Source organism: Cyphomyrmex costatus, unplaced genomic scaffold (genome assembly GCF_001594065.2).
Source record: "Cyphomyrmex costatus isolate MS0001 unplaced genomic scaffold, Ccosl1.0 scaffold10, whole genome shotgun sequence".
In the NCBI taxonomy this organism is placed as follows: domain Eukaryota; kingdom Metazoa; phylum Arthropoda; class Insecta; order Hymenoptera; family Formicidae; genus Cyphomyrmex; species Cyphomyrmex costatus.
In genome coordinates, this window is record NW_017274954.1 from 350,445 (window position 1) to 367,417 (window position 16,973).

Below are 16,973 nucleotides of genomic sequence, written 5' to 3' on the forward strand. Positions count from 1 at the left end.
GTTCGGTTCAATTAACTCCTAGCAAATTGTCCGAAATTGAATTTTCGTTTCATCGCTGTGTATGTTTACAGCTACAATCAAAGGTTAAGATTATAAGCGAAAGTGTTCCCAATTTATTCCATGATAAAACTTCATATGATTTTGAAAATGCAATTCGAATATTATCGGTCTTTACTTAATCATGAAACTGTATTCTCGTTGATTAATTTATCTATCAAAAGGATGTTTTAGATTTGCGCTTACAGTTAATATTATTGATTTTATGTTGTGCTACTAAACTGTATAGTTTAATCATTTTTTAAATACATTAGAATGAAAAGTAAAGTTATTATGCATATAATATTGTACAAATTCGGATAATTTTAAATAGTAATTAGGAATCTTACAAAATATGATAAAATTTACAATGCATTAAAAATAACAAAAAAAATATAATATTCTCATAAAATACATTTATTTACGAATTTACATACACATACACAGTACATACACATAGATTTTTAAAAATTAAACAAAACATTTTATTTCTTATTTGGAAAAAATGTATATAAAAGTTCAACTACCGAGTGGACGGAGGATGAAGGATGTGCGCTTATAAAAAGTTATGCGTGCATGAGAATAATTATAATAAATAGAACATGAAAACCATTACGGTCAATCGACTCGTTACTTCAAGGTAACGTGACAGAAATCGATAACAACGTCATATCTATAGAAGCGCCTTACTAATAATAAACTGGTGACGAAAACGTGTCATAAAGTGGCGTATCACTTGGATAGTTGTTGTAATATCTATAATCTAGTAGAATAGCATGTATTTTCTTTCATGACGGATAAATGTATGCGTCTAAAGACTGCGTCTGCGATATAAATTGCTCCAAACACTAATCTTCGTGAACTTTATAGTCAGGGACAACAGAGATATCGATGTCAGGAGTATAATTAGGATCATAATTAGACATATAGTTAGGGATATAGCTATAATTAGGGATCGAAATTGAAGGCTCGATATTATGAGCTGAATTGGAGTTTTTTTGCAATTCTAAATTGTTCTTAAAGTCATCCAAAGAATGATTTGGAGAAGACGTACGACATTTTGAACGATAGTACGGATAATTACCTCCATTGGAATCACTTACTGATGAAAGAAATGATGTAGGTAGGTCCTGTTCGAGATTATGTGTTATTTCAGCGTTGTCGGGTGTCCGTGAATCCATTTCATTTTTCATCGGTACATTAATTGTCGGAAACATTTGAGAATAAAAAGGAATGTATGATTTCATGTTGACTTGTCTTGTCTTAATCTTGTTCGTATCTTCGATTAACCGTGATATCTACATAATGCATTTTATTAATTATTTGTAAAAATTATGTTTCTCTTTTTTCTAAGAATATCATATAAGATACTTTGTATTAAAGTTACAGATAGTGAATTCTATTAATCAAATTTAGATCGAGATATAATTGAAAAATATTTTTACGTAAAAGATCTCTATTATTTCAGTTGTACACAATAACTATAACGAAATTTCTATAAATCAGATAAAATAATTTCTAATGATTTCAAACAAATTATATTAATATATTAAAATCTTTACCTTGATATAATTCTGTACGAGTTTAATGTATGCAGTGTACTGTAGTTGTTTTGATAATCTCTCAGGATAATAAGGACTGACTAAGTCATATAGTTGTATCCCAGACACGTCGAGGTCCATAACATTGAGTAAGTGTATCAGCTATATGTATATAATGCATTTCATTAATTATTTTTAAAAACTTTTTTCTCTGTTTAAAAATGTCATATAAAATATTTTATATGACATTTTTTTGACATCGCATAAAAGAGTATTTTTTAATATTAAAGTTACAGGTAATGAATTCTATTAACCACAAATTAATCACGAAGATTGAAATCTATTTGGAAAATATTTACGTAAAAATTTATCCTATTCTTTCAGTCGTAATAACTAATTAAATTTCTATAAATTGGACAAAAATAATTGCTAATAACATGGAACAAATTATATTAATATTAAAATCTTTACCTGTACATATTCTTGAAAGACCTCATAGTACAACTTCTCCAACGCTGCTTCATCCAAACGTAAAATAAATCGTGGCAAATATGTGTAACCTCTTTCCCTCTGATGTCTCATATTTTCTGCTAGGATGTTACTAAAATCTTCTGAAACCGTCGAGGATGCATCTCGGTATTCACTACCGTCATTTATTTCCTCCAAAACTTCCTCGAGTCTTGTAGAGGGCTTATTGTTAAGAACATATGAATTTTCTTTATCTATACAAGCTTCTTCATTTTTCTGAGATTCCTCAATTAAACTTAACATGCCAGGATAGGAAGAAAGTTTAATAATATCTTGCATTTTGTTTTTCGGATCTGGATATTGATGATAGGATATTATATTTTGTGGATATATGCCGAATAAACGTGGTCTCATTATATGGTCAATTTTAGTCTGACGGTTCTCCACATGCTTATCTGTAATTAAGTAGTTTGTATTGAAAGTCGATTCATATTAATATCGAAATATTAATTTACGTTTCATTGGAATTTATATGCATATAAATTAGAGTTGCGCTACTTTCGCAAAAATAAGTTGTAGCATATTAAATTATCCTACGGAGATATCAAATTTTATTTTTGTTCTTTAAGATATTTACCATTAGTATTAGTAGGCTCATGTTCTGGAAGTAACGAGTCGGTGGCTTTAGGATGTTTGTCATCGGTTAAGGGCGACTTCGAGGCCACATCATTGTCATGTGTAACGATCGCAGATTCACTAGATGCCGTGTTTGTAGAATCGGAGTCAAGTGATCTTCTGTATCGGTAATGGTGCGAACCACCCCAGTTGTGCGAACCACCCCTCCCGCGGTAGTGTCCTGTCTGAGGAAATGTCGTTTTTAAGAAATCTTAAATCGATTATTGGATCAATTTCCATGTACACAATAAATATCAGTATTTAATTATAACTTACTCAAAGAAAAAAGCTTTTGTAATATAATGACGTTAAATTATATTACAAAAGCTAATATTTATTGCACAAGTTAAATTAATGTTAAGTTTTATATTTCACACACATACTTACCTCTTCAAATTAAATATTACATTAAAATATCAAATTAAATAAAATTACGATATCAATGAGACGATAACAAAATATTGCGAAGTTAAATTAATGAAACAAATGTCATATTAGCAGTGTGATGAGCACTTACCGAATAAGGTTGTCGATAGCCGACAAATGCCGAAGGATGCGTATATTCATGGGTTCCTATCCTTGGGTAATGCTCATGATTCCTCGGTGCAAAATGATCGTACGGTGAATGATGATACGGTTGATATGGATAGCCTAACAGATTGGTATGATCTTTGGATTCGTAATAGGGATACACCGTTCGAGTACTCTGAAGATATCGCAATTGTTGGTTCGGTAATTGTTTCGTGTGATATTGTTCAGTAGGAGTGTTCATCTGATGCGGATATGGATTATTGCCGGAATGTTCGTAACCGGGTTGAACGATGACGTCAGCAAGTACAACACTTGCTAACGAAATTGTCGCTACTAAGAACTGAAATGATCAAGGAAATTTCATATAGATTATTCGCGAATAGATATTCAATACGAAATTTGTTCCCTAAAGTATTTATATTTATTAAATAGTTTAAAATCATTGAGTGAGATTATATCTATGGAGCATTATTTTACCATTTTATTATTCTTTTGAATATAAAAATTGAATGAAAAACGAGGAATAAAATACAAAAAAAGAAATTAATGTTTTATTAATCATTATGTATTAATTTCTACAAAATTTCTGCTTAATGCTGATGATATATGTATAGTTTAATTATTGAAAAGTTCTGTCTTCAGAAGGGCTTATAAAAATGTAAATATAAAAAATATATATATATATCAGAAAAATTCACTCACTAATCCCCAATATGGAAACATCGTGATTTCTTGTTGCTCTTGCTATTCGCCCGAGACTGACACGATCCTCGGTCTGTCGCCAAGTGTAAATACCCACAGAATCGCTGATGTATGAATTTCGTATATTCCGTAATTTGAGCAGTTTGCACATTGTGGCTACTGAAAAATCGTTCGAGCCAAAAATACGAACGTCGTCAAATATTTAAAAAGAAACTATAGCATTACTCATACACGCATTCTGGAAACATCGTTAATGCAAATTGCTACATTTGCGAATTGACTAAAAAAATCCTGTGCTCGCGTTATATCGCAAAGGGCATGCGTTTGCTTAACAGCTAACTTGCGAAAGAACTATAACGATTATCATGATTCGTGCGGACGTTATTCGACTCGCGCACGGACTTCCGTTTATTGTAAAACTCACGATTACGAAACCCAGTAATGATATGCATGTATGAAATGCACGAAATAGTATTTCCTCGCGAGAGTTCGTTGCACTTCGAGGCCAGCGCACCCGCAGACGTGCCCTGATTATTGCGTAAGTGGGTGGCTGGATGCCGAGATGTTGATCTAGACTTCTCTCTCGCTGCAGGCCCCCCTGAATATAAATATCGTTAAGCAAGCTTTCGTCTGCGTTTCATCGTTATCTCGCGTTATAGCACGCAAAGCTTGAAATCAAGAGGTAAATTCCTGAAGCGATTTCATAATTTTCAGATATTACATAGTAATATCTGAAATATACATAGTAATACCCACTAGCAATATATGGTAATGTCTCGTGTTAAATTACTCCTAATTCCTCTGTAATTTCAATATTTCTTAGAATGAGAAGTTATTTTCACAATACCGTATTCGTTTATATGCGTAGGTTTTAAAGATTTTTTAAAGTTAAAAAGAAAAATTTTTATTTTCATAATTCATAGTTGAATTTCATATATTGGTCTCCAATTTTTTCATATTAATATGAAGCTTTCTAAATGTGAAAATTATTTTACGATACTATACATTCAACTTTTCAAACTCGTAAATATTATATAATTTCAAATTTTTCTATTTTCTTTACATTTTCACAAAGCTATTGTAACTCAAAAAATCGGAAATATTTCGCAGAAACTGAAACGTATTTTTACCAAATAATTCAATTAACGAAAGATGATTTTAAGAGCGTTCTATATACAAAATTTAATATTCAGCAGCATAAAAGTTTTCCAGTGATTTACCTCTAGATAAACATTTTTTTACAAATTATATGTTGGCCTTAGTGATTTCGTATAACATATGAATGAGGCACGATATGTCATTTCATGATGTTTTAATGAAATGATCCAGGTTGCGTATTCGGTACGTGATGCCGGCGGCGCATCTGACGCTGCGCGAGGAGGATGTGGTGCGCCTGACCTTGGAGTTCCTCCATAGCCGCGACCTTCACATCTCGCAGCTCTCGCTCGAACGTGAGACCGGTGTAATAAACGGCCAGTACAGCGACGATGTGCTTTTCCTGCGCCAGCTGATCCTCGACGGACAATGGGACGACGTGCTCGAGTTTATCCAGCCGCTGGAAGCGCTGTCGGACTTCGACATGAGAAAGTTCACGTATTCGATCTTACGCCATAAGTATGTCGAGCTATTGTGCATCAAATCCGAAGCGAATGTTATCGCCGCTGGGACGAACGGCAGTGTCGATAATGCCGTAGAAGAAGTCGTCAAGGTATTGAGCGACCTCGAAAAGGTCGCACCTTCCAAGGAGGAGTATAGCAGCCTGTGTCTGTTGCTTACTCTGCCGCGGCTAACAGATCATCTGCAGTACAAAGATTGGAATCCCAGTAATGCGAGAGTACAATGTTTCCGCGAGGTTCATCCTTTGGTAGAGAAGTTCCTACCGGGTGATAGGAAGAGCGCCGACCCCGCATATCCGATTACTTCGGCGAAAAACGATCGGCTTATTCAGCTTATTATCAAGGGCATTTTATACGAATCCTGCGTAAATTACTGTCAAGCGAAAGCTACTGGATCGAAAGAAAGCGAACAGGTAATTTTCTCATCTTTTCTTTTTTGTTTTATTTTAATAGAATGTTAAAAATTTGTCCAATTACACTAAAATAAAATTATTTTTGCTTTTTATGTAGACACGATTAGATAATTACTTGATAAAATGTTAGATAGTTTATTTATTTGTACATGTTATTCACATTTATTCTTATTCTTATATTGTTTCCTTATCTCAAAAGTGAAGCAATTAAAAAAATTAAGTTTTTGAGAACAGGGGAAAAACTATTTTTCAACTTAACAGAAAATTATTGACTAATTAAATAATATCGACAAAAAGTTATTTTTAGAAACATGATCAAATGTCGATTTTGTCATTGTGTTTTATAAATTAAAAATTCACTCTTTTTGAAAATTTTTATATAAAATTATGACAAATCTAAAATAATTTATCAAAAATGACAAATATCACTCTAAGTACCACCAACAGTTTATATTTATACCTTTATTTTCTAAAATGATTTAAATAATCTATAAATTTAAAATAAAACAATTTTTTCTTTAAACTTTGATAATCAAAACTATCTTAACTCTATAAACGTTCTCTGTAGAAGACTTTTCTTTTTATTTACAAAAAATTCAAAATGGTACTTTGTACTAAAACTCATACTTGTGGAAAATATTATCTCTTTGAAAATGTTAAAAATGATACAAGTGTTATTTGGCGGATAGATTGAAGTTAAGTTAGTTTACTTTTGATGGTTGATAAAATAATCTTTACCTGACTCATTCATGATAACTCGAAAATCATGTTTTTTTAGTTTATATTATTTTTGATGTAAGAAACGATATGTAGTACGCATTTTATGATTTAGTTTTATTTTGTTTATAAATATTTTATTCCGTACATTTTTATATTATAGGTAGAAATGAGTTTTTCAAGGCTACTGGATGGATCCGTGGGTTTTAGCGATTCGGACTTAAGTTTACTTTCATGGCTTCAAAGTATACCTCCTGAGACGTTCGCCGTACCCTTTGCACAAAGAACCCTGAATGTCGATGTGGAACGCTTGGAAAGGCCCTCCTTGGAGACTTCGTGGACGGAGCATATGTTAATAACGCCGATCAAGCCGAAGACTTTTCCGCACAGCGCCATGCCATTTACTAGGCCAAGATCTGCCGCAGATATGATGTCTCGTAGTTTAGTGCCGGCTTTGGAAGCTGGTCTCGGACCCAGAAGTCCTAAGAACACTTCTATACCATCAGCGGCGCTTATGGCGCTATCCGTCGGCGACGTAAACCCGATGTCTAGGTCGTCGTTCGCTAGCTTCCATTTAACCGGATTTAAAAATAACAAATTAATGAATACTAGCGTCGATAGGCTCTTCGAGAATGAGGGTGACGTCTTCCTTAGTTCGAATTACGCCGAGTTCCAACAATTACCCTCGATACAAGAGACTGCGATGAATGCTCAACCTAAGGCTCCGCCAAGGACTCGAGGACACTCCAAAAGCCCTGATGGTAAGATTATAAAATACATTTTATATTTATAAATTTTTAAGTCATTTTGCTTTGTGCACAATAGAATATTAAAAGTATTTTTAAAAGATTTTTAATAAAAGTAATAAATTTTTTTATCCTAATTATGTAATACATGTTTAATAACATATGTTTAATTATTATTATTAATTTATTTAATTTTGATTGATTTTATTTCCACGATTGATGAATTTATTAAATGTATTATATATACATGTAGTTCTATATTAAAAACTTCTAAATTATTTCGAAAATCTATAATTTTTGTAATGTAGGCGTAGAAGTGGATCCTTCAGCGACATCCACGCCGGAACGTAGAGTAGCTGGAAGGGAATCACCGGCGCCTTCGACTGCTAGGAGTTCCAGAAGGGACTCCTTGGCGGAAAAGCCTACGGGAGTCGCAGCTAAAATTACAGACCCATCCGTGGTACCGATTAGAGCAATGATGGCTCCTAGCGACAACCTCGAACAAAATTACAATGGTGGCCTATTTAAAGAATACCAGAAACAGAAACAAAGGTTGCAGGAGACTATCCAACAAAGGGATGAATTAGTCAGACAGTTAGCTGCACCATTACCTATGCAAGTAGCGGATAATAGACTTCAGGGAGAAGGGTGAGTGATTTTATAGTGTTACATTTTATTTAAAAAATAATTCCAACGAAGAATCATAAAGACATATAGTTATATATTATGATTTTTAAATTGTTAGACAGATAATATATTTTCGCATAATAAAACATAAGAACACGCGGTTTAAGATATCATGCAATATTTTTTAAATGGCACTACCGCATATTTAATATATGTACTGTCAGTATTGCCTACATCAGTCCTGTTGCATCGAATGCACCTAATGAAAAGTTGGAGCTCGTTGCATTCTCCAACAGATGGCGATAGCGAAATGCCTTTGTCGCGTTTATTATGGTAAAACGCGTGCTGAGAATAGCGGCTTAGATTTAGACTCCAATGAAGTGATGATTAAAATAGACCGTTACCCTCTTGCGAGAATCGGTAAAAAAAACTTATTATTTTGACTATTTCTATTGCCTCTACCTAATTTTTCGTCTTGAAAGAAGTCGTAGGGACATTTTTAAAAGATAATAAAACGTAAAATCAATTGTTTCAGAAATCTATTAAATAATTCAATAATCGTGTTCTTTTAAAATAAAGTTGGCAAATTACAAATTGATTAAATATTTAAAATAAACGTATTTGTATTATTTGTACTACTTATGTCTTATTAAATTTAGTAACTATTGTATTATTGTAAATCCAATAATTGCTCGATTATTGGTTGTTATATTAATAATTGGATTTGCTGTGCAAATTTTTAAACGGTATTAAAATAACTTACATGAAAAATATTTGAAGAATATTCTTCGAAAATTTTATTTTTAATTCTTTCCAAGTAAAAGACTTGAAAAATAAATTGTTCAAATTCCACACTTCCTGTATAAAATTTTTAAATTAATACCAGTTTGATCTCAGGAAATAATTTTAATACCTGTTCATATGTCATTTCGTAACTGATTGAAACAACCTTCGAGAAAGCGAACGTTGCAGACACTGGTAATCGAAATCGGAATTCGATCACAGTTCATTGGCATCGACTGCTGACATCGTGCTCGAACCGGATACCGGATGCATGTATACAGCAAAACGGTGACCGTACAATTCCGTCGTCTCGGTCCTGCCCTATCGATGATTCACTCACATACCTCTATATTTATGGTAGCATTGTTTCATTCATATACGTGACTACATCCTAGAAAGTGTGTATCAACACATAAACTTTGTACATTTGTGTCGAATTTACAAACGTATTACATTATTTGCATAAAAATTAATATTTAGTAATTATTATGCATTTTTTGTAATTTAAAATCATTGATGTCGCTAAAGTTTAAAAATAGAAAATAGTAACATGAATTGAAATTCAAATTATTAATTAAATTCTTTATTTATTTATATATTAATGATTGCATTAGTTAATCAATATTTTTTATAATCGAGATCAAAATTGATGTGACGTTTATAATTTGTAATAATAATAAAATTATTGTCACATAGTTTCATCTTTCATTTATGAAATCTGAGTCAGCTTAGAGAAGCTAGCTTAAAATATACCTATGAATATATTACGGGATATTTTCTGAGTAATAATTACTTCGTCGTATATGCGGTTTAATAGTATTTTCATTCGTAGTTATGTTTTCACTAACATACTAACGAAGCTAGAGTAACAATGTTGACATTTTCATGGAATGAATCGAGGAATTAACTTGGAGTCCAAAGGAGAGTTTCGAGTGTCTGGCAGTTCGTTAACGGCGAAATATGGCGTATATAGACGATGCTGTTTCGCGGTCGATGAGATGGAGGCCGAATGAGGGCCCTTGATCCTTTGACGAGTTCAACAAACGTGGTTATTCTTGATGATTCGCTAGATTTATCGGACAGCGCGTTCTGTTTTTGTTAACGACTTATAAAGCTCTTTTTGAAATACTTTACCTTTGAAGCATTCTGTCATCTTTCAAAACAATGACATAGCTTGAAAGAAATTTTTACTTTTATGTTAATATTTTTGAAAATATTCTATGATTTTTAAAATGTGGATAACTAGAGATATTTTTGTATAATTCGTCATTAAAATTAAAAATTTATAAAATTATTTTTAACATGAATATTTGAAGTTAAATTATTTTAAAATATAAAATTCCAAAAAATAGACGTTCGACATAATATCTAATATGTTTTAGATTTTAAGATTATATATTTTGCGCACTGCTAACAGCGTTGACTCTTAATAGCCTTTATGTTTTTACTTAATTTTTGTAATTGTCCAAAAAATAGAGTTTTTAAAAGCAAATTAAAGTGACAAAAAGGAAGTTTTTAAATATTCGAATAGAGGACAAAGTATGTAATACGCAATATTTTATCTTCGATAGAATATAAAAAGTCGCAGAAATATATCATGAAATTTTTAAAATTATACATAAGATTGAGTCACACAAGATGCTGTTGTCGGTCTTTCTAATAATTTCATTTACACTATCTATTTACACCGTACTGTTAAGAATGTCGTGCGACACAAATACGCTGCTTTTATATACCATAAATTACGCTCACGTAAATGTAACGCATCAAATTTCCTTAACTAGGCGAAAAATTGTTTCGACTTGATGGTACATCTTGCCGATGTCAAAGATGAGTCTTCAGATTCTCTCGACATGGCGGCGCTGTTCATCCGTTGTAACGCAGCCACCTACTTGTGCGTATACGGCAAGATGCAACTCGTAATTAGAACGCGCGAGCGGTCGTCATTGGTAACAAACGAGGCTTTGTTGGAACATCATCGGAATACGAAGTAATCGCGAGGCAGTCTCTCTTTTTCTATCATTTGCTTGAATTAAAAGCGCCTCGTTAGCATTGAACACTCCAGGTGTTGTGGTTAAAGATGAATAGAAAACAAAATCCGCTTTCAATAACCGTTCTACATCGACGAGTTTATTTGTTGTGTAAATTTTCATGCGGTCAAAGGACCAATTAATTACATAATTGAGTTATCAAGCGCGATTATGTAAATTATTTAATTAATTTCTTTTATAATTGCCTGCGACTTATGTAATATATAAACTTATCGAAGCGTAGAAAAGCTTTAATTATAAGTTTACGTAAAATATTTTATCAAATACATATATTATCCTTTTAATTAAAAATATATTAAACAAAATCAAAGATGAAAGAAAGTAAAGTTTTAATAAACAGAATAATTATTTTTTTGATGATGAGATTATATATATTATATAAAAGTTATTAATGATTATATTAATTTATTTTAACATAACTGTTCTACATCTACAATATATTTATCAAGCCTCTTTTCAAATTTATAAACAATACGTGATATTTGTAAATATATTCGCGTAGTAGTGCAATAAGATTACTACGAATTTCATATCGCGTAAGCGTATCACGTTTTGAAACGGAATGAGTCATGAAAGTTTGTTGATCGCGGGCAAATGTAGGATTGTAAGGCAGGAAATAACGCGAAAAAACGGGAATTTAGTGCACCGATGTTGCTTTGGAATATTTTGTGTCGGCAATGTAAAGCCTAATGCGCGGGCATAATTTAAGAAAGCAGAACGAAGAATTCCTTTTGCTGACGAGCGGGCTGAACGCCATTTAAAAATTCATAGGAACTCATGTTCGTTGCTGGTATAAGGCAGAAAGTGTGGCGATATGCTGTGAAATTGAGTATATCATTTTAACTGCGAGAAATAACTGTGAGACGCTTGTATCTTCTGTTTCTCGAAGCAGGACATCTGCCAGATGTTCTTCGCGCGATTCTTTCGAAAGCGATTGTTCGCGCGCTTGATGTTCTTTCGTTCGAAAATTTATATCCAGTTGAAAGTAATAGCTCGATCAAAAAAATTTTACTAGTCCTAATTTTACATCTCTTCTATATTTATTAACTCTAATTTTATGCTTTTCTTTCATATTTAACACAGCTCTAATTTTATACCTTTCTATATTTATGATAAACAATATATCATAATAAAAAAAGCCATCTGTGTGGATACTTTAAATATTTTACTAACGTTCGTTTCCGCCAACTTATTCTTCATCTCTTTCTAATTCTTGTTTCAGAAAAAGATGGAGAGTAAGTTTTAAATCGCGCGAGATTAAAATTAAATTACATCGATAGGAATTAGAAATGGGTAGAGTTTATTAAGAATCTTCACATACATTAGGATTCACATTGTTCAAAGAAAAACAAATAACAATTAAGATACATATAGACCAAAAAACTTCTCGCGTAATTTTATTATCTAACGCTTCCTGCACATACCCCTCGTACATTTTCTATTTGACTAATCGTTCTTGATGTTCGCCTCTTAAACTTTCTATTTATCAAAATGCATAAAAGAGAGCGAGATGTCGTCACGCTATTTACTCCGTTAAAGGAGCAGGCAACAGTGTTTTTCTCACCATATCCCATTTATCTCTACATTTACATTTAAGCTCCCTAAGAGCTCGCAAAACTTTCTACACCTCTCGATGTGAATTGTATTCGCGAAGTATCGCGGTTGCGCGCACAGCGACAGCTGATCGCCGTGGATGCACCGCGTTGCGCCGTACATGCAGGCGACCGGAGGGAATCAAAGCAGCCTCTGATAGGTTCGCGATACGCTTTGTTATTACGAGCGGAGTCGGAGCTCCGACAGGCCTGAGCTCAGTCGTGCCTAATGCCGCTGCCAGGCGAATCATAGTCACCACCACCGCTCTTGCTCCCTCGAGATACTCCACGTCGCGTTGGGCCTCCTGGCCGGCAGTATCGGTTCGGTACCGCCCGCAGCTGCAGCTGCAGCAGCAAACGACATACCGTTCGTCGTTCGTGACCGCTCTCGCACGCCAGTCTCAACAGCAAAACGAAACAAATTCCGCGGCTTCCTGGGCGGTCAACTATCGCTCTTTTTTCGCGTTTTGGAGCCGTGTCGATCGTCAAGTGCATTCCGTTGCAACCGCGAGGGACCATCGACCCTCGAGTTTCGCTCGTCGAAAAACCTTTGTCGTGTGCGAAATTATCCGCGCAAAGGCAACTCAATTGTACGTGGCGTGATGAAGGCGTGAAGACGAATCACGATTTGACGGCGAAGAACGTGCAGGAAGCATGATTTATCACAAACCGACGACGCCGCGATTCCGCATCGCCGAACGGATCTGCGTGCAGCCTCCTAACAATCGGCCGACTTATAATAAACAGAACAGTCACAGCAGCACGTGCAGTCTCCGGAGCGTCAGTTCCACGCCGCCGTGCATAAGTCGGTAAATATTACTTGTTCGGTCGCTCGGTGACATTTACCGTATACTCGTAGTCTACTGACATTCTCGATCCAAAATGTCAAATCGATTTGAATTTTTAATAATCTTGAGATATTAATTTTTTTCTTTGAAAAATTTTAACATATAATGTTTACGATACAGAGACTTAATAAATATTTAATAGTTATTTTAAGAATAGCCAAATTGTTCTTGATCTAGTTCAATTTTACGAGCCATCTATTTTCAAATAAATCTACAGCTGCTGTTTTTAAAAAAGATTTGAAATTATCAATTGATAATGATATACTGACAATGATACATTGTGTAAAACGCTTTTTTGCGATTGATATATGATAAATATTATCTACAATGTCACATTATAATCCGCGTATATATTTTTCTAATTTCTAAAACTTTTAGAGTAAAATCTCACTTTTAAAGAATGAAAATTGAGTCACTTTTTTTCAAAATTGACTCAGAGTGAAATTCCACTTCATAGATCAATTTAGAGAATATGCACATATTTATCGATTAATGATCAATATTCCCAAATATTAATTGATTACCATATGATATTTCCATGAATATGAGTCAATCGTATTTATTGTGTTCTATTGTATAATTTATAAGCCACGCTCTTAGTAAAGACGCAACTTGCTGAGCTTGTGAAGCTATGCCGGGAGCTCATGTCGCATCGGAAAACGTTACCTCGATTGAGAACGCAGCACGCGCCGTGATGCAGCGCGATTTTGTATAACGGTAACGAAAACTGAGCCATTGCGCGATGATCGACTGAAGAGATTGTTTCAGTGATTTAGAGAATGTCGGATTGTAAATCATCTGTATGTATTAAACCGTTACATTGAAAAAACTGACAGCTTCTTTACGACGCCATTATGAAATTGGTTCACCTTTAAGTGAACAATTACGTCGATTCTCGCGATTGATAAAAGGTGCAAGAAACTTCGAAAATAGAAAAATTTTACATACATTAAGTCTCACAGCAGATAATACAACTTATGAATTATTACATGTCGTTCATGCACGTCGCATCATTTGAGATTATACTTGAGATGATACTTAATCCGCTGTTCATGCCTCTGGAAGGCAGGCAAGTTCACAGAGGTCAACATAGACCAACGTCTCGTTTTTCCGTGTTAGAAACTCGGAGGGTGACAACGAATCCCCAATAAATCACGTCTCACTTGAGTAATAGCTCGGGTTGGGAGAGGTCTCGCGACTTCTTAGACTTCTTCATTTCTGTTTCTGTATGAAAATCGCGGTCATGGCTAATTCCCAAGCCTATTCTTTAGAAAAAGAATAGACGTTAAACAGGATATAATAAATTATTTGATCTAATGATTCGGTAGAGAAACTCTTTACGCCTGAGAAACAAAAACAAATAAATTATCCATAACATATACATTTTTATTAAAAAATATATATTTTAGATTATTTTATTTTCAAATTTTCATGGATTCACACTTATTTAGTTTATCTTGAAAATGATGATCAAACTTTTTCTAATCTCTTCTGCTTAAAAACAAAATTAATTTTAGATTTTGTGCTTCTTAGATTCAGATGTGTTTTACGTATAACTATTATACGTAGCTATTACATGTAAATAAATGGCTGGATTTACGCCGACTTAATAGTGAGATCGCTGGAACATATCAACGGAAACGAGAGATTAATAAATGATAGATGATCGCGTATAAATATCTCCAACCATAAAGTCCTCGTATCTTAAAAGAATTTATGGTTGCGTGTGATGAAACCTGATTACCGTCGAGAATTATCGTTCGTGTTTGTTCTGGCATTTGTAGGATAAAGCAACCTTTGGGAAGTAAAGGACCTTCGCCCGTTCACACGAGTGCACCTGTTCGATCTGGAATCCAGTCACCCAAGCCTACGATCAATGGATCGGATCCAGTCGCGTAAGTTTTCAAGACGCATCGTATAAAAAACTCTGCTGCAACAGATACGCAAAAATTTATGGCTCTTTAAGAGGCATTACGTCATTTAATATCGGTACATTTAGCATCGAAATAACTTTCTTTCCTGCTCTCTAAAACAAATTTTCTCTAATCTCTTATTTTGCTAAAGATATTCTACGATTGATTTTTATTATTATGTATTATTTATATATTTTTTAAATTATTTTTGCGTATATTTTTATCTTTTCCACAAAGTTCATGATCTTATTTATTTTCAAAACATATGTAGTGCAATGTTCAAGTTAGTAATATTTTATTGTTTGCAGGAGGCAAAACTCGGTATCAAGCGGTATTTATGATTCAAGAGTGCCGGAAGGACATTACGATGTCATCAAACCGAAGGTAAGTCAATTTTTAAATACCATTGCATTTTTGTGTCGCTGTCTATTATGAATTCACGATAACTTTCCTTTTTCTGAGACCGTAATAGTACGTTTACGCGCACTCGCGCACAGTGGTATTTAATACGATAGCATGTCACTCGGTTATCACATAATAAGCATAAATCATGAGATATCGACTACTTCGCGTTATATGGTCATTTTATTACCACATCTATAGTTGTCCCGTCGTTGCAAAGAAATGCACGTTGACTTGGCACTATGCAATATAGCACATACAACGTACTTTCTATCCGTCTTTCCGTATTTTCTACAGACTTTGACGTAAAAGCTGTGTAATACGTTTATAGTGTCGTCCGTAATTCACCAGAGAAACCCGCCTTCCCACATTTTCCACGAATCGATCGAGATAGCAAGCACATAAAATCTATATCTCTCTACATCGCTTCCGGTATAGTTTAGAGAAGATTTTAAGATCGTCGTCTCGCTATTTTTACGCTGAGTAAGAATATAATGTTCAATATAAAAGACAAATGTGCCGATAAAAGCCAACGGGATATGTTCACACTAAATCTGCAAGTAGAAACTCCGGCCAGTTTGTATAACAACATATTAGAATCACTAAAAATAGATACATCACGCTTCATCAATTTTATTGAATGTACATTAAACTGAAAAATTATATACCAGCATAGGTATTATATATACCAGAGATAAAAATTTAAGTGTATGATGTTCTAGTATCTCTTTTTAACAGACTATATTTTTTCGTAAATAACTGTTATTAATATATTATTTATTTCGCAACTTATACAGATATTTCTGTTATATAAACTTCTTCATCTTCGTTGACTCTCTATCTTTTTGGCTTAATTTTCTTTATTATTGATTAGTTCTGGCTATTAAGAAATTGTCAATTAAAAGCTGTAATTGCCTCAATTGCCAATTAACTATTGGACAATCTTCTGTATATCCTTTCGCTCGACTCAATAGATCTTATTTCTCGTACCTTTCATTCTACTTTGCTCATAAACTCATTTTTTTTAAACGTATTTATATTAAACATTCGTAATTCTTTTCAGTTAGTTTAATTAATTATTAATTATTACATGCACATTTGTGCAATATTTAATTTTTGTTTATTTTATCGGAAATCAATATAAAATCGCTTCTGAAATTCTCGTGCTTAATATTGTTTATTGTAAAATTTCTTTTTTATAAAATTTGGATACGCATGACATTCGTGTTCAATGTTCACAATGTAAAATACGAAATTACGTATTTCCGCGCCGGATAAAACAACAATAGCGGTCGGCATGGAGTTCACCGAA

The 16,973-nt window shown here is 33.5% G+C and overlaps 1 protein-coding gene across 2 annotated transcripts in view; it reads left to right on the top strand.

The window, feature by feature from the left end:
* Window positions 1-16,973, top strand: part of LOC108783219 (WD repeat-containing protein 47) — a 67,312-nt gene that overhangs the window by 15,761 nt on the left and 34,578 nt on the right. For both annotated transcript variants that reach the window (XM_018551744.1, XM_018551736.1), the window contains exons 2-6: window positions 5,283-5,982; window positions 6,863-7,460; window positions 7,754-8,093; window positions 15,131-15,241; window positions 15,568-15,643. In XM_018551744.1, coding sequence (XP_018407246.1) covers window positions 5,302-5,982; window positions 6,863-7,460; window positions 7,754-8,093; window positions 15,131-15,241; window positions 15,568-15,643 — 1,806 coding nt within the window. In that variant the 5' untranslated portion in view covers window positions 5,283-5,301. The remainder of the gene's footprint in view (window positions 1-5,282; window positions 5,983-6,862; window positions 7,461-7,753; window positions 8,094-15,130; window positions 15,242-15,567; window positions 15,644-16,973) is intronic.